Below are 23,453 nucleotides of genomic sequence, written 5' to 3' on the forward strand. Positions count from 1 at the left end.
TACAGACATAGTATATCGGGACATAGTAAGTGAACATAGGCATTAGACATAAGCATAGATATCGGACATGGTATAATAATATGTAGTAATACAGACATGTGAATAAATGGTACAATGAATGGTAACAGAGTCTTGGCGTCAGGCGTGTTCACATATCTATACAGTTATAATGAGACTAAGATTGGGATATATATATTACTGGAGGGGCGGGTCAACTGTGTCATCTTAGGGATGCTCCTACACTACAACATTATGTATTAGGATGTGAAAAAACCCAACCATACTTCTTTAAAGAAACAAGTTTGTTAGGTGATTAATAATAGAAAAATTTAAGTAATTCTTGCAATGTATAAAAATTTTGCTTCGAGATTATGACATTTAATTTTGTGTCGGGTTACATTATCTGTTCTTTATGTAGTACAGTGTAGTGGACGTCTCCCCTACAACTGCGTAGCCACAGCCACCACCTGCTACCGCCTTCCCTATCAACCAACCAGATGTTACCGTAACTTAGCAACGAAACTAGTCACCGGCGACTTCTCGGGTTTTCCCAACATGACTCATAGCGGCTGCTGGGTATATAAGCTCTGTCTCTCCATTGATTCTGACCATTCTTCTTGAACAAGCAACACCTCCTCCTCTGCCGCTGCCTGGCTGCCCTCGCTTCTCCTCGCCTGACTGGCGGTCCTCGCTCCCGCCAGCGAGCATGGCGACCCACCAGCTGTCCTTCTCTGAGCTTCCTCACCAACCAGCTCTTTCATTCTGGTCTCTCTCCATGAACAAGCAACACCTCCAGCAAGCTCCACGCTGTCAGCATTCATTCAACCAGGAGGCCAGCAACAGGCAACATCTTCTCTAACGAAGCTCCTGCACATCTACCTCCTTCAACACGCTACTCACCGAATGTCTCTACTGAGCAGCTCCTCACCACACGGCACCTCCAGCACCAGACTGTCTATCATATAACTTATATTATACAAGAAAACCACCTTAGAGTTTCCATCCATGCTGAGTGCTAGACAACATTATACCACGAACCCCTACAACAGTGTTCATGCCAAAATGAACTATTTCAATGATGTAAAAATAATTATTGTATTAACATTTATAACTTTTTGTAAACCACAGATGGGGATGGCAAAGGTGAGGGTGGGAGTAGTATACTATCCTGTCCTTTTGATGTAATAGTTTTATTGTCAATAAAGTATTTCAATTTCAACTGAGTTAGAATAGTTTATACGATATGCCGTATACAGCAGTTCTTGAACTTGTGTGTATACAATATTTGAGGAAATTTTTCATACTTTGCAGCCAAAATTATTTACACTTTAAGCAATAAATCATTACAGGTTGACAACCCTTTATCCGAAAACCGAAAAGCTCTAAAAACCGAAAAAAATTTGTGGAGCATTTTTATTTTTATTTTTTTTTTAAACAGGGATTAGCCCACACAGGCATAAATCACTGACCCACATCGGGGCCTGGGGGGCGAAAATGTAATAGTAATAATAATAATTATAATAATTATAATTATAATAATAATTATTCATAGTAAATAAAAATTTTAATAAAAAATACACCAAAATAAAATAATAATGACAACAATAATAATAATAATAATACTGTATTAATAAATTAATACTAATAATACTAATAATAATAATAAAGAAATACAAGAATGAAAAATGATAAAAAGTGAGAAACACGACCTAGACCTATGAATTATTATTATTACAGGTATTATTATTATTATTATTATTATTATTATTATTATTATTATTATTATTATTATTATTATTATTATTATTATTATTATTATAATATTTTTGCCCCCCAGGCCCCAATGTGGGTCAGTGACTTGTGCTCGGATGGGCTAATACAAAAAAAATAACAAAAATTCTGAAAACCGAAAATTCCGAAATCCGAAATGCCTCTGGCCCCAAGGATTTCGGATAAGGGATTGTTAACCTAGTACTCTATATTCACGAAGCCTGTAGTTGGGGCAGTCTAGAGATAATGGTCATTCTTAGGATAGTATGAAGCATAAATTTTGTAACCAAGAAAAGTATATTTTATTAGAACCAAGGTATAGAGATTTAAATCTTTAGACCTTGATTAGAACTAGATAGTTTAACAGGAGTTCAGTCTTGGTGGACATTCAAAGTTAAGGTAACTATTTTCGATAACTATGCTTAGAAAATTATTGCAGAAGCTGTATTTAAAGTAAAAATTTCACACTGATGTTATATGTAGTGATGATGGATGTTGTTAACTCGAGTGATGATGGGTGGTGTTATATGTAGTGATGATGGATGGTGTTATATGTAGTGATGATGATGGTGTTATATGTAGTGATGATGGATGATGTTATATGTAGTGATGATGGATATTATATGTAGTAATGATGGGTGGTGTTATATGTAGTGATGATGGGTGGTGTTATATGTAGTGATGATGGATGGTGTTATATGTAGTGATGATGGATGATGTTATATGTAGTGATGATGGGTGGTGTTATATGTAGTGATGATTAGACAATAAAATAATAACAGTTTAATGCTAAAAAAATATACTTTGCTGTACCGTTGTAGTGAAAAACATGGTGGAACTTACATACACCGTTAATGAACTATTGATGGAAGAAGAAGTTTTGGGGAATGAATAGTGAGACAATGTGGAGCCTCCCGGAGGGTGGCGTCCTACCGTGGCCTAGCTGATGAGCACGATTCTGCTAGTTACATATAAATCTAAAGGACTGTGTCGATATAGCTAAACGTGGGAGGGGTGTGTTGTGGATGTTATAATGTATTACTGCGTTTCTGCAACTAAAGTCTTTAAGCGTATGATAAGGTTTGTAATTACACTAGGTCATCAACAAGTAAATATCACGAGATAAAACAACTGTATAGGAAGGGTGATGATGCAAATATTGTTGTTCACTCACCCGCCACGAGAGCGCCCCTCTACTCAAGCCACGCAGAGCCTCGGCTTTGCCAAATTTAACTTTCAATTTCACTTTATTCTCTTCACAGCAGGTTGATATGGGGTGGTGCCCATAAGATACATTTCAGTTAATTAAAGGGCAATAGGGTATATCATAAAATTTAATATTCTATGTACCAATTTAATCAAAATGCAAATACTGACTTTTAAATAACTGATTGCAAACTGGCAACTTCAAGACAGATAGCTTCTGTGGTTCAAAACGTTTTGTGTTGAAATTACTTAAAATTTTTAGTCCTTAAATTGTCCAAAATTGGATAGTGCGATAAGTCCTTTCCAATGGTACTAAACTATGTATGATACTTCACATGGGTCAAATTAAGTACTGTACATATATGAAAATGTTCTGATTGCTTATGTATACTCCAGTATAAGTATTGTACACTGATTATTTTCACACGGAGCAAACCCACTTCTACTTATGACTATTTATCGTTCCTGTCAATAGGTAGTTGTATGTAAAATTTTATGCTACCGTGAGTTGTCAGACAGGAGGGTTGTGCCAGCACTAATACAGTAAAATCATATGTAAATTGCGTTGAGACTTTTAACTAGGGGTCAGTCTCGTCTACATGTTCTTTAAACAAAAAATTATGGTCACAGTTATATTTTTTTCTTCTCTATTTTTGTGGATTTATTATACTTTGATCAGTCTCCTTGAGCTGCACACAATTATTGTTGATGCTACAATGTATAACTGCGCTTTCACAATTACTGTAAATTAAACGCGTAGTCTAGTACTGTACAGACACTAATCACCAATAGTTAAGTTGTAAATGAGGTAGTGTAAATAACATTCGCATGACTTTTTGGGCGCTATCCTTGGTCAAACCGACTTAGGGCCATATTATTAAACAACATCTACCCCTTCCGACGAAGAATCTTTTCGAAGGTATTGTTCCATCAAGTGGTAGTTTTAAATGCTCGAACCTCTTCCACTTCGTGCGGGATGATTTTTTTAGGTCTGGTAATACTGTCTCCCTCGCTGATGCATTATGGGTCCTGTGTGTGTTTGTTTACCTTCGTTGGCGCCAAATTTAGTATTGTAGCAGCTCTCGTCAGGGATATGTTTTCCTCCAAAGTCTCCCGGGCAAGTCCCATATCATAGAGAGAGGGGGATTTCTTAGTTTATTTGATTGGAGAGGAGAGAATATTGAAAAATAAAAGTACTTGTGGGAAGCTTGTTGCACTAAAGAAACAAGCATGGTTACGCATTACAACAAGTTTCAATGCTGAGGGATATGGACCTCGGCGATCAGTAGAACAGCTGAAGTGGATGTGTACCCATCAATCAATTTCATTGATGAGGACCACAATTACTTTGCTGAAAGCATGCCTTCTACAAATCCAGGGCAAGATTTGTGCTTCACAAATCCTGTACCAGAGCGTGCCTCCAGCAGAGGCGATGACCCAAATTTACAACCTAGCCCCTCAACCTCCTCCCAGAAAAATAAAAAGAAAACGTCATTATTTGATGAAAAACGGTATGACCGACCAAACAGGAAAAATATAACCATTGAAGAGGAAGAAAATAATAAACTATTTTGGAGCACACGGCAGCAATTGTTAGATAAACAATTGGAAGAAACAATGATCAACATTCAACTTGCAAATAATCAAAACTTGCATTCAGATTTGCAGATTCAGCTTGTCAAAATAAAGATTCAAGTTGAACAAAAGAAATTAGAAATGATGGAAAAAATCTGTACAGTACAGTATAGTATAGTATAAAATTACTTTTGTATTGGGTATTATCTGAGTCACCCTTGGCGCTGTTTAAGGGTTAATAATGCAATCAGTTCACATGCAACAAAAACGGTGTAATTCACTGCATAACTACAGCTGTATTGTGATTTTCTACCTAACTATACATTATTTTAATTTACAAAATTTTTTTTACTAAATTAGTTACTACCTAACTTTAATTTATTTTACATATTATATTTTATTATGTTCCTAATTATAATTTATTTTAGTACTGTACTTAAGATTATGTATTTAATACCTACCTACAATTTTATTTAGTACTTAAAATTATGTATTTACTACCTAACTATAAATTAATTTAGTATTTTAAATTAAGCAATTAGAACCTAACTATAATTTAATTTAATTAAACTTATTTCCGTATGTACTACAGTAACTAACTCGAATTTAATTTACTTAAAAGTATGTATTTACTACCTAACTATAATTTAATTTATTTCAAAATAAGTATTTAATACCTAACTATAATTTAATTTATAATTTAAATTTATTTCCGTACGTACTATAGTAACTAAATAGAAATTAATTTAATAATTAAAAATATGTATTTAATACCGAACTAAAATTTCATTTAGTAATTAAAATTAGTTCTTTAATACCCAACTAAACTTTGCGTACATAATACATAACTTCTGGGATTTGCTACCTAACTACTGTACCATGATTTATTAAAACAACAAAACTAATGGGATATTTCATCAGAAAATTGTGAAAATAGAAAATGTCAGAGTACTGTATTAATCAAAGCCCGCTCACACCAAGGAATTGGTGGAAATAGCTTTAATTAATGTGGTTCTGATTTAATAAAAATTGCGAATGATATTCAGTCGAATTTCATGCGAGTCTTGGTAACAACAAATTCTTTGGTATTGTATCATTTGAAACTTAATTTTATGTTGCATTAATATTTATTCCCACCCAGTTGGTTACCAACTTTTTGATCTGTATAGCAGTAATTGACTGAATATATAGGTTAGTAATGACTTTGTAATGTCAAATTTCCTTTTTTATTTTATTTTAATTCACTATATACTAATTTACATTCTGACATTGTTGCAGAATCCTGATTATAAATACAGTATTGTTTGAATTAACAAAAGTGTGATATGTACAAAATAAATAAAATTTACAGAGAAAAATATTTGTTTCCTAAAAATATTACAAATGCCATCAGTTTTGACAAGTATGAATTTTTAGTATATGCATTTTGAAAGTCTATTGAACTGTGAGTTTTTTACACTTATTGCAAATTACATAAGAACATAATAGAATAAAGAACTGTATATAAATACAGTAACTCCATATGGACCTTAACATATACAGTATATAGATAACACATTAAAAAATCAACTCCTGTCTTTATATCATGAATGTAACTACAGGTATTGCAAACAGCCAAAACCTTGTACTGTAGCTCTATACAGTATTACATAGAGGCATTACTATACCTCTGGACTGCTGAGACCTTAATGTACATAAATCACCCTCCTTGTCCAGTTAAAAGGATGGACAACTAAAAGTAATTCACTGTATAAACAACATTCAAAAGTGGTCTCTGATGACTTGTTGCCTTTAATCCTGCCTTGCATATTTATTTGACCTATATTTGGGTTTATATGCAAATCATCCATTTCTTCTTCTACCTCTTCTGGTAATAAGACCCTAGTCATTATGGCTATATTGTGGAGCACACATGATGAAACAATTATAGCTTTGGTGGTGTTGAGCTTTGTCCTAATAGTTGATCCTAAATAGGCAAACCGCCTCTTAAGAACCCCAAAAGCTCTTTGAATGGTATTTCTTGTTGTTATGTGACTTCTGTTGTAGGTCTCCTCCTGTTGATCACGAGGATTTAATACTGGAGTCAACAAATACTTCCTGCAGGGATAACCACTGTCACCAAGGAGATGTCCAGGCATCAAGACTTCTTCGAGTGTGGCACAAATTATACTATTTTCAAAAATCCTGCTGTCATGTACACTACCAGGCCAACGAGAAACAAGATTACAAAATAATAAGGCTGGTCCACAGACAGCCTGAACATTAATTGGAAAGAACCCCTTCCTACATTGAAAGACTTCAGGGTTGTTGCATGTTGGCCTTAAAATTGCTACATGAGTACAATCTATGGACCCTATAACTCCTGGCATTCTAGCAATATTATAAAAGGCCTGTACTGTTTTGAATAAATTATTGCCAGCAGGAAATTTTATAAACTGTTCACTAAGGCTGGCTATTGCCCTCGAAACACTTGCAAGATACAGACTGACACAGGTTTGAGACACATAATAGCAGTCTCCAATTGCTATTTGGTGGCTTCCAGTCGCCATGCAACGTATTGCTATTAGAACTTGTAGGTTTGGAGGAACAGGACAACCTGGAAAGAAATCATCAAATGAAAAATGAAGTAATGACAAACTCATCAGACTCACATTCTCCTAATTTCTTAAATAAATATTCCAATCTTCCTCTTTCAATGGCTTAACCCATATGGAAAAGTGGAAGGTCGAGGTGTGTAAGAAGAAGCAAGTACAGTAGCAACATGAAATAATGTAAGCATTAATTAACGTGGTAATAATTAGGTAGTTTTAGTTATTTATATTGACCCGGATAGGCCATGGTTTAAAACATACACGTTCAGTAGAAATAACCTGTACCATCTGTCATATGGAACTTTGCTTACCTCTCCTATCATTGGCAACAGGAAGTTGTTCCTGACTTTTTTGGATGATACTGTTAACCGATTCCTTTCTTAGCCTAAATCGGTCAACAAATTCAGCATTGCTCATTGCTGTGAATGGGTTCATGCGGTCACCTACAATTCTGCGGAGTCGTCTTCCGTGTCGTTGTCTGCATTTCCTCCAACCTTGCCAGTGCCGCTTGTCCATCTTGGTTTCCAAACTTATTCCAAAAATTCCAGATCCGATTTCCCCGATTCATTTTTCTAAAAATATCCTTTTGCCAATTCAACCTGTTAGTTAAAAACACCGGGGAAATAAAAATTTTCACATGTTTCCAATGTAATTTAAAAAAATAATAATGTACAGTAATGCATAAAATAATAGGAAATGGCCTTTAAGGGCTGGTATGCCTTTATTATATTGTCTTAGGTTAAAAATTTTTGTTTTCAGAGAAAACATATTTATAAACACCCCAATTTCAATATGTTTTATAGTGAGACGGTCGTATTTATGGCAAATGTTGGAAAAGGTGTTAGAAGAGTACAGTATTTATAAGTTAAAGTAAAGTTAAGTTAACCTAACCTAGCATAAATTATCACTTGCCGTGGGCGAACTTACTATTACTGAGACGGGGGAAGCTGCTGTGAAGTCCTCTATATTAGCCAAAATATTGTATCATATATGCTTAAGGCACATTTTCATTAAATAATCAAACTCCAGCTTCCAATGAACTTGTTTTATTATGCACCTAATTCAGCCAAATGGAAGTTTACCAAAACGAAATAATGTAATTGGTGATGAAAAATTAGAGCCTGCAGTATTTTACATATTATATCATGATCCACTGTATCAAAGGTGTTTTTGTATGTAATATTATACCATCCTTGTGATAATGACCTCCCAGTGAAATTTGCCTCTACCCATTTTGATATTTCTAGGCATAAACCTCCCGTTTATATTTTCCAGATAGAAACTCGCTTATAAAACTGCTAAAAATTGGCATTAAGTAACTTAAATGGACTTACCTTATTAATATATGCAACATAAAGTTTTGAGATGATTTTCTCCCAGTGAAATTTGCCTCTATCCATTCGAATATTTCTAGGCAAGAACGTCACTAGTTTATATTTTCCTGACAGAAACTCACTTATAAAACTGCTAAAAAGTTTAATAAATTACCGTAAATGTGCTTACCAGATTAATACTAGCGTTAGTAAGATGGGATGACTACAGCAGCTAGCCTTTGGCAATAACAATTGACAGGCAGCACAGCTTTTACGAAAGTCGTATTAGGACGGGACACAGCTTTTGGACTGTCATAATATGCGCCGTAAAACCAATAATGTAAAAAAAACATTTGTAAAATTACTAATACGTGTTTCTTTGTACGTTAATCGTATTGACAAGAAATATTCAATAAAACTAACAAAATAATTATGAAGAGGGTGACGAAAAGTAGCTCATAGCCACCTCTTCAAAGTTAGGTGAAATTAGTTCGTTTTCATGCCACCACACTCTTTCGTGCGCTGCACTAAAAGGTTCTTCGCATTTAAAAATACTGCTTTCGATATGAAGATATTCTTCAAGGGAAGATGTTGTTTAATAATATGGCCGTTAATGTTTACCATTGTTCGTGGCTTGCATTGTTTATGTACTGTACTACTGTACATTGTTTGTATACCCTGTCCTGACTATGCACATTGTTTGTATACTTGCACTATCTATGTACAGTATATTGTTCGTATACCTGAACTGTCCTTATTTTGTTTGTATACCACTATGAACATTGTATACTTTTACAGGTTGACAATCCCTTATCCGAAAACCTTGGGACCAGATGCATTTCGGTTTTTGGAATTTTTCGGTTTTCAGAATGGTTAGTTTTTTTTTTTACAGGGATCAGCCCACCCGGGCACAGGTCACTGACCCACATTGGGGCTAAAATATAATAATAATAATAATAATAATAATAATAATAATTCATAGGTCTAGGTCGTGTTTCTCACTTTTGATCTTTTTTTCATTCTTGTATTTCTTTATTATTATTATTATTTTATTATTACAGTATTATTGTTATTATTATTTTTATCATTCTTATTTTATTTTTGTGTTTTTTTTGTTGAAAATTTTATTTACTATGAATAATTATTATTATTACTGTATTATCATTATAATTATTGTTACTATTACTATTACATTTTCACCCCCAGGCCCCGATGTGGGTGAGTGACCTGTGCCCGGGTGGGCTAATAAAAAAAAAAATGCTCCTCAAAAAAACTTTCGGTTTTCAGAGCTTTTCGGTTTTTGGAATTTCGGATAAAGGGTTGTCAACCTGTACCATAATATGTATACAGCTCGTTCGAGATTCTTCGAACACTGCTGGAGACACCTGGCAACTCAAGGCCATTTGTTTAATATAGTACGTAGTATAATTACTATAATATAATACGAAACAATAAAGCCCAACCATTAACTATGCAACGGGGAACTAAGTAACCAATCACAGATCACTTTTACATTCATTCATAATTTTTACTAGTAATATAGTAAACAAACGATCTTGCATTGTCAGCTGTCTCCAGCAGTGTTCGAAGAATCTTGAACGAGACTGTACATTCTTTATGTACCTACATTGTCTTTGTACATGCTGAATCAATATTCATTTTTATGAAGGTGGGGGAAAGTTTTTCCCTCGTGACATCAGTACGCGTAGGCACGACGTGGGGGCGCCACTCCTCGCTCTCATCCCAGACAGGATTTCCTGAGAAAACAAAAATACTTGCTTTATTCTCTGATGATGTTTTGTTCTGACGTTTTACTCTTATACTGACATATTTGTTTCAAGTATTTACATTATCATTTACAGTTTGACATGCAAATAAAACCCGACTGGTTGTCGAGTTACATACATACATACATACATACTTTATTCAGTAAAATAGGGCATTCAAGTTCATATTGGTTCAACTTAAATATGCTGCCCACATTCAAACACTAGTACTGTAAATAGGAAGTCTTTTAGGACAAACGATAGCTACAGAGTTAAGTAAGGCCATTCGAGCATCAATTGACGGGCATTTGTTTTTTCTAAAAGAAATTTATTAAAAATTGCTACATTTTCTACAATTAATTCTCCAGATAAGGAAATTTAAAAAAATAGTTTTATGTATCTCGCTGCGGTTGAGACAGGTTTGTTATCACGCATTATATTAAAATAACTTACTCTCGGGATTTCTTTTAGATCTCTATATATATATCAGTGTTTGTCTTCCCGAGTTATGGGGGAAATACATCTTGTCAACTACTTTCTACGTGGTTCCACTTCAGATGACAAGTTATATTCTTGGGGTCTCTATCTAACACTTAAAGAGCATTATCATCAGCTACATTAATAGTTTGCATTTAACGTTAAATGAGCATGATATTTACATAGCAGGAAGGGTAAAGGACCCAAAATATTCCCTTTATGGTACGTCGCCCCAACCTCCTTTTCTATATGCTTGTTATTCAATTGAAAACGCGTTCTCTTTTGTTACGATATTAATCCTTACTGGGATGAGAAACCTTTGCTATGTTCAAGCTTTCTCCATATGGTGGGTTGATTAAAAAGTACACGAATTGAAATCTCAAAATTATAATACTACACAAAACTTATATTATTAAAGAACCTATGTGTACTGACGTTTAAGTAACAACTGTTGGTCATGATTTTTTTTAGAAGTAATCTGATTTTGAAATACTTTAAGGTCAAGGGAAATCCTATTTACCTTCCCTAACTTACAGTTTATATTTCTAATGCTTGCTGTTCTTCTTTAATCGTTGGAACCATAAGTTATTTGGTACTGATAAGATGATAATAATAATAAATGATGCATGGCGACGCATCACATCAAGCTAAACAAATTGACTGCTCTGCGGTGGCTGGAAAACCACCTCGCCCACGCACATCCTCAACTCATCGTCGCCCTCAAAATCCAGCTTAGAGAAAGGGAAGGGGTGGGGAATGATGTCTGTACTATTTTTTTGTGTGTATTTAATACAGTAGGGCCGTCCTTAAAAATAATGACACAAACACATACAGAGAATACCGCCCCAGAAGAACACCAGCTCTGATATACATACCTCAGATGATTGACTCCTTGTCTCTAGTATACAACATACACAGACTTATGCTTCCTCAGACGACTCCCCAGCTCTTAGTATACCTGCCAGACGACTTGTACTGACACGTATATAAACAAACCCTCCCGCACAGTTCCTAAGTATGTAAATTAAAGGCTTGATAATTGTCTTATCCCTGGGTGAGTCGACTTAGTGTTTGTCAACTCGCGTTTGCCTACATTGTTTATATACACTTACATGTTGAACTAACGTGAACGTGTATGAAAATGTCACTGAATATCTCTCTAGTACTGCATCTTACCCTCTATCAGTGTCGTATAAAATCTGTTGTACTTAGCAAAGAAAAACGTTTCGGAAGAGTAACCTTTATTACCGTAATGTACAGGGTATTTATATACATCAGCCAATAAAAGGTACCCAAGACGACGTCACCACATACACATCAACAAGGGCGGATTGGGGGGACCCCCCTTTTCGCCAGAAAATTCCAGTACTTTTTCTTTAATGTAGTATTGTACTAAAGCATTTTTGTGTAGTAAAAAGTATTTACAATTGACCTCAGAATATCTCCTAATATCAAGTGCTCAGGGCTTCAAAATACCCATGATATTGGTAAGATTTAAAAAAAATCTGGGGTTTACAGCGCCCCCCCCCCAAAAAAAATCCCCAGCTAGGTGGGCTCGCTGCACCCAGAACTTCTTGGATCCCCCCTTTTGATATTCCTGGATCCGCACCTGATCATTCAATGATCAACGAGGCGAGGTGCCCGAGACGTAATCAGTTAATCAACTACTGCGTTTGCTTGTGTTTCATTGTGGTGCCTACGACGCAAGTTGAACTTTGACGTCATAACTTTGAACAGCCAATGAGGGTGGTCCCCGTCTCCTTACACGTTGTTCAGTGCCTCCCATTGGTTGAGGGGGTGTTCTATGCTTCACCCTTATCACTACTGATGCCAAGGTCACGCATCCTTGTTTTGGCGTTACCGTACCTGGTAAACAGTACAATTATTTTTGTATATGTATTTGTAATAAGTACATGAAAAGTAACAAAACATTTTAACATTAGTAGCACTAATTTTGTTACTCGTGTACACCCACTAAAAATTATTTGGCACTCGTGTCATATTGTATCACGCCGTAAGGGTGCCCAATAATTTTAGTGGGTGTACATGTATGCATCGTGCATGTATACACATGTGTGTGTGTGTACAAGTATCATGTACACCCACTAAAAATTATTCGGCACCCTTACGGCGTGATACAAAATGACACGGGTGCCAAATAATTTTTTAGTGGGTGTACGTAATGAATCCATGACAAAACCCCAACGGACAAAACCTGAAGGGTGTTGGTTTATGTATTCGACTCAAATAAACTGATATATTTTCATAAGTGGAGCATATATTGTATATTGTAAGTGTCAATTCCCTACAAATCTAAAAGGGTTTTGTGGATTGTGGAGTGTGAAAAATAAAATGTATATATAATGTGTGTTTGCAAACATAAAAGTGTTTTATTCTATATTTTTTATGTGAGACGGGTTTTGTCCACTTTTCATATAATGGTTTGGGGTTTTGTCCATTGGGGTTTTGGCCACTGGGGTTTTGTCCGTAGACCGTACAGACTACATAGTGTGGTAAATGATAAATAGTGATACTTCCAAAACAACAAAAAACAAAGAGTCAAAGTATAGAAACATCATCTTAATTGCTAACTTTCCTAAATTCCTTATTCCATCATTAGTTTACAATAAACAATTAAGTTAAATGACTACAGTACAGTAAAAGTATTATGCTTAGAGACGTCAGTTTCTTATAATGTTATAAAACTACGTGAAGTTTTAACTTAGTGTAAATTGATGACTATTAGTCAAAAAGACTAAAACCAATGAAGGATATTTCATACAACATACGAGGTCTGTCCAAAAAGAAACCGAACCTTTTAAAAAGCGCGCCAACAAGCCGGCGCGGGAGCACTGTGTAGCGGTGACCTTGACCTTCAGTCTAACACTAGCCGCATCACGCCACGTCAAGTAGCTAACAGGGCGCTGGTGGTAGAGCGGTACCGCTCTTTCCTCGCAAGCAAGATGTCACGGGTTCGATTCCCGGGCCGGTGGAAGTTGTTTGGACACGCTTCCTAGTCCCCTTGGTCCCTGTTCACCTAGCAGTAAAGTATGTGTAAAGTATGTACCTGCTGTAAATCAAAAGTTGCGAATTCGTATTCAGGGACAAATTGTTGGAGCTTCCAATTACTTGCTTAGGCATAACCATTGACTCTTCAGGCTTCTACGCCCTTGACCCTTCAGCCTTTTACGCCCTTGACTCTTTAGGCTTCTACGCCCTTAACTCATGAGACATAAGGCAAGCATGAACTTAGCATGTTTCTCTGTTGGGCGCTGTAAACGCTTCTGCGCTTCACCTTACAAAAAAAAAATAGTCATCGAGCTACACGTGCTAGAGTGAACGTGTGTTTAGTGCACTTTTGAACAATGAAGGATCTTGAAGACCAACGTGTTTGTGTGAAATTCTGTTTCAAATTAGGAAAACTTTTTCAGGAGAATTTTCAAATGTTGCAACATGCTTATGGGTAGGATTGTTTGAGCCGTACGCAATATTACGTGTGGTACCAGCGTTTCAAAAGAGGAAGAACATCCACCAAAGACGATCCCAAGTCTGGACGTCAGAGTCGCTCAAATGTGGAGGTGATGTTGATCGTCTTTTTTGATTGGAAGGGCGTCATTCATCATGAGTTTGTTCCACGTGGTCAGACAGCCAATAAAGAGTTTTACTAGGATATCCTGAAACGTTTGAGGGAGGCAATGCGAAGGAAGAGGCCTGAGGCGTGGACAAACAAGACCTGGATGCTGCACCATGACAATGCACTGCTCACGCGTCGCTCCTTATCCGTGACTTTTTGGCGAAGCGCAAGACGACTATTGTCCCCCAGCCGCCCTACTCTCCCGATTTGGCCCCTGCGAACTATTTTTGTTTCCCCAAAAATGAAATCCACCCTGAAAGGCCGCCGATTTCAAACGATAGAAGAGATAGAAGAAAATTCGCGTTCCAGAACTGGAAAAAAATTTTGGGTTTCTTTTTGGACGGACCTATATGCAACTCAAAAAGCCTCACCGACTAACTTTTAAGCGTAAGTTTAGTATAGACCTCATTCTTTGTGACCGTCGGTCCTACAGTATTCTGGCTGTTGAAAATACTCTCCACTGCCAGCAGCCTCATGCCCTATGCTAGCTACTGACTGGGACTAGTAACAACCTACCTCTGAGTGGTCACCTGATAGTTGAATGGGATGGTTTTGTTGTTAAAGAAGCCTAGCTGTTTATGTACCTATAATATGTAATTATATATTCACCAACAATCTACTTTTTACATTTCTGAAATTTATAATTTTAATTTAAGTAGTTTGTAAAAAGTATCATTAGCTTCATTCTGTTTGTAAATAATGTTTTTATTCTTACTATATGAATGCGGTTCATCATCACATATGCCCCCTCGCAACACAATCACGTTATATACAAATAAGAATTCCTCTTATGGCACGTAATAAATCTTGGTAGTTAGAGTGATTACAATATTTCCACGAACACATTCCATGCTATCGGTGAGTCATCCGTCGCCATTATCACTCAACATCCGCTAAGTGACCGGAGACTTGCCACAAGTTGTACTTCTGGAACTTTTAGTTGTTAGTAAATTGCGTTTTTACTAATCACGTCACGCTATAGTTACTCTTTAGTGACTGATGTCGGGTAATGGAAATAAATAAATAAAATTCAGATGTGCTTATAGTGCTGTGGAAGGAGGCGGGCAATGATATTACGAGGGCTGGGACACTAAGAATATAAAGACGATGTAACATTTTAAATTACCGGAGGGGGCAGGGACAGGGGGAAACAAAAACGTGCAGAGGGGCGAGACACATTTACTAAAACTGAAGGGGAAGGGGATTCTTAAATGCATGGGAGAAGACATTCAGATGAGCTAAAAATTCACCGTGGCACTGAAAATGTAAGAATATTTATTTCTGAATATATTTCTCCGAAGATGAATAACAGATGAATGAAGAGAGAGAGAGAGAGATCTATAAAGGAGGAGATAGCTTACAGTGAGTAACCGAGCAAGCTTCACATATCCTTATCTCTACTTACGGTTTAAGTTATCGCTTGTCACGGGGTGGGGGGTGGCAGTAAAAACGTTTGAGTGGAAATTACGCAGGAATCAGCTGTTATCATGACTTCACAACTGTTAATCTGCTTAATTACAATTAGTATTTGTTCCACTTATATGCGACTTTACATATGTTGAGCCACTTATATGGAAGTCATTTGCAGAGTAGGAAGCAGCAGTGGGTCGAAGGAGGAAGGGAACTAGAGAGAGAAAAGGAGTAAGAGGAACTGGAAAAAGAAGAACATAAGAAAATAAGGAGTCTGCAATAGGTCAGCTGGCCTGTGCCTGCCAGCTCCTGTGGAGATTTACTACCACTTTCTATCATCCATGAATCTATCTAGCCTCCTTTTAAAACTTTCCAGCATTCCAGCACTTACTACAAAGTTGCTAAGCTTGTTCCACTCATCCACCACCCTATTTGTGAACCAGTTCTTTCCTATCTCCCTCATAAACCTAAACTTATCCAACTTAAATCCGTTGATACGAGACCGATCCTGCTCGGATATTATAAGAACTTTATCTATATCTCCTTTATTGATTCCTTTCACCCACTTAAATACTTTTATCATATCTCCCCGCACTCTTCGTCTTTATAGGGAATGCAAGTTTAGTTTCTTTAACCTATCTTGATATGGAAGGTTTCTATGTCTCGGAATCATTTTCGTCATTCTTCGCTGCACCGACTCCAGTGAATTGATATCCATTCTATAATTGGGGCACCAGAACTGAACCGCATAATCGAGGTGCGGCCTGACTAGCGCTAGATATAGTTGCAATAAGATCTCTGCATTCTTATTACTTACACTTCTAGATATAAAACCTAATGCTCTGTTTGCCTTATTTCGAACAGGAAATGAGGAAGAGATAAAGATAAAGAAAGAGAGGGAAAGAAGAAGGGTGAAATGAAGGGGTGGGCTGGAAAAGGGGGGGGGGAGATGCACTGTTACTATGAGGATGTAACTGACGGAGACTTGGCTGATGCAACACGTGCCACGGATTGCGTCAGGTTGCGTAAACGTTTCTAGCCTACAGTCAGCGGCCTTATTTCAGAGCGCGCATGTAAACAAACAGCTCACGGTACATCAATAATACATAAGAACATAAGAAAATAAGGAGTCTGCAATAGGCCGGTTGGCCTGTGCATGGCAGCTCCTGTCGAGAGTTACTACCACTCTCTATCATCCATGAATCTATCTAGCCTCCTTTTGAAACTTTCCAGAGTTCCCGCACTTACTACAAAGTTGCTAAGCTTGTTCCACTCGTCCACCACCTTATTTGTGAACCAGTTTCTTCCTATCTCCCTCCTAAACCTAAACTTATCCAACTTAAATCCGTTGCTCCGAGTCCTATCATGCTCGGATATTATAAGAACTTTATCTATATCCCCTTTATTGATTCCTTTCACCCACTTAAATACTTCTATCATATCTCCCCGCACTCTTCGTCTTTCTAGGGAATACAAGTTAAGTTTCTTTAACCTATCTTGATATGGAAGGTTTCTAAGTCCCGGAATCATTTTTGTCATTCTTCGCTGCACCGACTCTAGTGAATTTATATCCATTCTATAATTGGGGCACCAGAACTGAACCGCATAATCGAGGTGCGGCCTGACTAGCGTAAGATATAGTTGCAATAAGACCTCTGCAATCTTGTTACTTACACTTCTAGATATAAAACCCAATACTCTGTTTGCCTTATTTCGAACATTGACGCTCTGTTTTCTAGGCCGTAGGTCCGGGCTTACAAGTACCCCTAGGTCTCTTTCACAAGTCGACTTCTCAAGGTTGATGTTGTTAAGGCTGTATACATTATAAGTATTTGTTCTTCCAATATTAAGTACTCTGCACTTGCTGGTGTTGAATTTCATTTGCCATTTTTCAGACCACCCCTGCAGTTTATTTAGATCCTCCTGTAATGCATTTGCATCCTGCCCTGAATTAATTTGCCGCCCTATTTTGGTGTCATCCGCAAACTTGCTTATGTCACTGCTGATCCCAGTATCTAGATCGTTTATGTAGATTATGAACAAGAGTGGGCCTAGTACTGACCCCTGGGGAACCCCACTGGTTACACGGCCCCACTCAGATTTAACACCATCTACGCTGACCCTCTGCGTTCTATCGGTGAGCCATGATTTTATCAAATTTAAAACTTTCCCCTCAATACCATGAGCCTTAATTTTTCTCAGAAGCCTCTGATGCGGTACTCTGTCAAATGCTTTGCTAAAGTCTAAGTAAATAACATCGTAATTTTCGTCATTATCTACTATCTCGAAGACTTTCCTAAAAAACGTTAGCAGATTTGTTAGACAAGATTTTCCCTTTGTAAACCCATGTTGAGAGTCGTAGATTAATTTGCTTTTCTCTAGATGCGATCGGATGCTATCTGCTATAATTGATTCAAGAAATTTCCCCACTACTGACGTCAAACTGATCGGCCGGTAATTTGACGCTGATGCTCTGTCTCCCTTTTTGAATATGGGTACTATATTTGCCTGTTTCCACAAGTCTGGCACAACTTCAGTGTCTAATGATTTTGTAAATAAGTTTACGAGGGGTCCGCTAATCTGTTTCCTACACTCTTTCAAGACTCGAGGGAAAATTTCATCCTGCCCTGGGGATTTTGTTTTCTTTAGTTTATTTATCTTCTTAAGAACATCCTCTTTTCTGATAGTGATATTCTTTAATTTCTCTTCTTCCTTTCCCTTAAATATCAATTCCACCTCTGGAATTTCATCTCAAATTTCTTCTGTGAAAACTGATAAAAAGTAGCTGTTCAATGCTTTGCTTATTTCTTCACTGCCATTTATCACTTCTCCCCTCCCTGACTTTAAAGGCCCAACTTTGTCCTTGACCTTTGTCCTATATATACCTGGAAAAATCCCTTGGGATTCGCCTTGGATTCTCTTGCTATTTTGATTTCAGAGTCTCTCTTTGCTTTCCTTACATTTTTCTTAACATTCCTAGATAGTTCATTATACCTGTTTTTGAGCTGCTCCTCCCCTCCCTTTAATTTCTTATATATTCCTTTCTTTATTCCTATGTCATGTTTAAGTTTTCTGGTCATCCACCTTGGCTCATTCTTATTTGACCTAATTTTTCTGTTTGATATATTTTGTTCTTGTGCTTTATGTAGTATACTAGTGAATATATTATAATCATGATCAATTGTTGTGTCATCTATGACCTCACCCCTTCCTACTGGGGACTGACGTGACTGTTCCCAGGTGACCTCACCTACGTACCTTCTTAACCCCTGATAGTACAGTAGCAGCTGTAAACTTCATTATAACAATATGTATAATAAGTACGCACTCCCTTCTTTCCCTTCTTCTCTCATTTGAACATATCATGTTAAAACTTAACCATTCTCTAGTCTAGTGGAAGCTTTGTTATATTTGCTCATTTTCTGTCCTTAAGCTTGTGAGGTCATAATCATCCCTCAGACCCCTAAGGACCCCCAAACATAATACAATGCTTTGGCCCTCAGCACTTGAAACAGTTTAGACCCATCCTCCTTAACTTAACCTAATATCCTGGTTCCATCCTGCAGTAAGCCCCACAAGTGTACTGACGTGTTTGTTACATTGTACTTACTGCCTCTATTGCCATACTGTACACATTAACTCAACTAATGTACAATTTGTGAAATAGAATTATTACCGAATTCCTTACGAAATCTATTGAATATACAATTAAGAAAAACAAGAGAGGAGAAATAAATCAGACTAAGAAGAGTAAGAACAGCGGGTAGGAGAAATGGAGAAAGCAGGAAACTAAAATGTGGAGAAACGAAGATAATGATATATTGGAAAGGAAGAAACACGGTGTAAATTATACTGGCTTACCTGCCGTGGAGGTGGGTACTTGTGGGCTGTGGCATGTCAATCGGGTACCCCCGAGCATTCATGTATGACTCATGAGTCTCATGACTATCATGAGTCTTGTGTGAGTATGTGGCGCCGTCTCCAACCTCATGTAATGGTGAGATGCTGGCTGCCAGCTCTTAACTATTGTTGGATATTACGTTAGATAATTAAGGTTAGGTTAGACTAACATTAAATAAGGATAAAGAAGGTTAAGGTAGGTTTAATTTAGGACAGGTAAGGTTAGTTATAGGTGAAAGTTATGGGAGGTTTACATTAGCTTAGTTAGTTATAGGTGAGAGTAGGTAAAATTAAGTTTGGTTTCGGTTAGTAATAGTTGAGGATTGGGGTAGATAAAGTTAAGTTAGCTTAGGTTACGGTTAGTTATAAGTTAGGATAAGTAAAGTCATGTTATGGTTAGTTGTAGGTTAGGGCTAAGGAAGGTAAGTCTTGGAAAGATTATACTTTCTAAGTCGTAAGTTGTATGAAATTTTCTTAGATAATGTGCTTATAAATATAGAAAGAGATGTATACCTATTGAAAGTTTTCGTGATATGATTAAGAATATTTGTTATATAAATTCATTTTAGAGTTGAAATATGTTCAAGTACATTTAGATTGGTTCTATGAGAGGTATTTATAAGTTATAGTTTTAGGCAAAGCAAAGCAAATGCACGACGATTAATTCAATGGCAGATATTAATGATGCTTATAACAAAAGCTCAGATCCACCATTTCGAGGACTTCCGCTTATTGACTTTGTACTCTGGATTCCCCAGCCCAGCCACGGCCCCTCACCCTCCACCTGGAACACCTCCGGTACAGGTGAATTTCAAACGCCACGGTCACCAGATGTACGATGATTTATGAGCGTCCCGGTAGTGTCGAGTTATTTGTTTTTTGTTTGCCTTCACACACACTAGAGTTATTTGTCTATGAAATTAAGACCTAAAGCTAACTGTGCAATATAAGAATAGATTTACAGTACTAAGTAATTTATAATATTGTATTATAATGTACCAGCCTTACTTTAGTATTATCAGTCATTACAGGATGCTAGTATAGCATGCGGTCTACAAGATATTTTGGTCAGGTTATAAGGTATAAAGGTGGGTTAGGTTAGACTAAAGATATCTTTTAGACCGCACGCTATAATAGCACCCCGTACAGTTTGTTGTGCCTAAAAAAATTATGTTCATAAGTTCCTTGTAGTGAAATGATAACTATAGAATTTATATTGCTGTATTTATATCAGATAGGTGAACTAAGAAGTAAACCTGAAATAATACTTCAGTATATGATATATAAAGTACGTGTACAGTACATCGGCACCACTATACTGTATCAGGTTTCATCTCTTGGAGTATCCTAAAATGAATACTTCACTCTGTTAACTTACGTATCATTATCAAGGCCAGATCCAGAAAATTTTTAGGTTTGGGTGTAGATTAGACTGGCAAATGCTGAAAATTTGTATTTAAAAAAGTTGAAAATTCTTATTTTCTGTAGCAGTTTTTCTCTCACACATTCTTGGGAACATGAAAATACGAAGCTCTGCTTGAGTGAGGGGGATGATCCAAAATACCTATGTGGCGATTAAACAAAAATGAGTGATTTGTGGAGTGATTGTTAAGATTTGCAACTGTTTAAAAAAATGTCGAACATTGTTAATACAATAATTTCTATTCCCAGTTGAATGAGAGGTTTAGCCATTGCCAAGGAGCACCTGACAAACCTTAATTCCTATTGGCCGCTACAAATATATATATATATATATATATATATATATATATATATATATATATATATATATATATATATATATATATATATATATATAAATTTAATTTAATTTTTTTCCGACATATTCAGCTTTTGATGTGTCTTGTTCGATGTAAAAGATGGTCTGTAAATACTCCGTAAATACTCCATTCAAATTACACGCACAAACACACGCACAAAGACACACACACACACACACACACACACACACACACACAATGTTGGAGATTGTAGTGGAATTCTCCCCTACAAACGCTGTTTGTCGCTGCCTAGCCGACCCCACCAATTCCCCAGTGTATGCCTCGTGGTCTAGGTCAACCAGCGCCGCCATACACCACGGAGCGGGGGTCAACTGCTAAGCCACGCCTACCCCCGCTATTTAAGACCTGACCTCGTGGTGAGCTCTCTTTCTACCTACACCAACCAGCCAGCAACACCTCCGCCTGCCTGGCGGTCCTCCCTCCCGCTGGCGAGCATGGCGACCCACAAGCTGTCCTTCTCTGAGCGTCCTCACCAACCAGCTCTCTCTACATCACGCTTGTAACCATGCTGCCTTCCCAGCACCAAGCTGCATTGTACATCCAATACAACATGTATATAGAGAGCACATTGTGAGTTTCCTTTCTCCATCCCATCCTGAGTGTGAACCAAACATCTCATACCCCACAAGATAAAACAATTAGTACAGTACTCCTTAATATTTACCATTGTTATTCAGCACACAAGAAACTATACAGGTCCTACGGCCTACGTGCACCGTATACCTATACATTTTCTTTATTCGTGCTGAACTGTATGACTGCATAGTTTATAAACATTATTATCCAATTGTAAATGTGTATGCTAACTTTACTGAATAAATATTATTATTATTATTATTATTATTATTGAAATATAACGTGAAAGAAAATAAGATCGTACCAAAGTTCTCTGTACAGATAATAAATGTCATAAGAACATAAGAAAATAAGGAGTCTGCAATAGGCTGGTTGACCTATGCATGACAGCTCCTGTCGAGAGTTACTACCACTCTCTATCAACCAAGAATCTATCTAGCTTCCTTTTAAAACTTTCCAAAAATAGTAGCAGGGTTATTCAAGTCATTTGGGATGAACTCGTTTCTCCAGTCGATGTCGCCATAGTTAAGGTCCACCATGATAAGGAGGTGGCTAGGGTTGAGCATCGCCGAGTTGTCTATTAAGGCTCTAAAGTTCCTTTGATTTAGTGGGCCATAGTTTGGGGATCTATAGATACACCCGACGATAAGTAAGTCCCCTCCATTTAGTTTAATTTTACACCAATTGGACTCTTCAAAAACATCCTCTCCCTGTACCCTCGCCTGGCTGGCTCTAAGGTCTTGCCTAGCATAGATAACCACACCCCTCTTGCAAGTTTCTTGAGAAAGGTTCGTAAATGAGTCATATCCAGCAATACTGAACTCGCACTCCTCTGGGTCGATTCTACTGTTCTGTACAGCAGTTCTACAATATCGGGTTGGTGCACCTTCAGTAGTGTTTCAAACTCCTTTCTCTTATCGAGGAACGTGTCAGTATTAGTGTACATGACATTCAAGCCAGAATTTGTTCTCGGTAACGTCTCTGCTCTTAGTAGTAACTCCTGGCCCCCTCCATTCTCAGAAGCTGCAGCATTTGCTAAGTACACTGTATTTTGCAGGGTATGGTTAGAAATGCCATTGTTTACACAGCGCTCGCCTCCTCCCGGCTGATAGGTGGGGCTAGTTCCACCTCCCGGGTGGGGGGTAGAGCGGGTGGAGGGTGCGCTTCTGCCCCCTGGCCCTGTGTCGGCACACTTGCTTCCACTACCCTCTCTCTGAATATAACCCATGTACACCCGTCCCCGTTCCTCCTCGACTCTTCCCTTCTCTGCTTCAAGCCCTGCAGGAGCTTCTTGTGCTGTTCCCTCTGCACGCTCCTTACTAAGTTGTTTGCCTGCCGAATAACCTCACATTTCTCCTCCTCACTCACTAGTGCAGGGGTGTCAAACTCATTTGCCAAGGCGGGCCAGATTTAATATGGGTACACAGTATGCG

At 37.3% G+C, this 23,453-nt stretch overlaps 1 protein-coding gene across 1 annotated transcript; it reads right to left on the reverse strand.

Annotated features, from left to right (window-relative positions):
• Positions 1 to 5,374: 5,374 nt before the first annotated feature.
• LOC121865501 (putative nuclease HARBI1) lies at positions 5,375 to 9,245 on the reverse strand. The gene is made up of 3 exons (XM_042365015.1): positions 8,646 to 9,245; positions 7,454 to 7,741; positions 5,375 to 7,147 (listed from the first exon to the last, which is right to left on the reverse strand). The coding sequence occupies exons 2-3, from the start codon at positions 7,656 to 7,658 to the stop codon at positions 6,237 to 6,239; spliced, it is 1,116 nt and encodes a 371-aa protein (XP_042220949.1). The 5' UTR covers positions 7,659 to 7,741; positions 8,646 to 9,245; the 3' UTR covers positions 5,375 to 6,236.
• Positions 9,246 to 23,453: the final 14,208 nt, after the last annotated feature.

Source organism: Homarus americanus, unplaced genomic scaffold (assembly GCF_018991925.1).
Source record: "Homarus americanus isolate GMGI-L3 unplaced genomic scaffold, GMGI_Hamer_2.0 scaffold25483, whole genome shotgun sequence".
NCBI lineage: Eukaryota > Metazoa > Arthropoda > Malacostraca > Decapoda > Nephropidae > Homarus > Homarus americanus.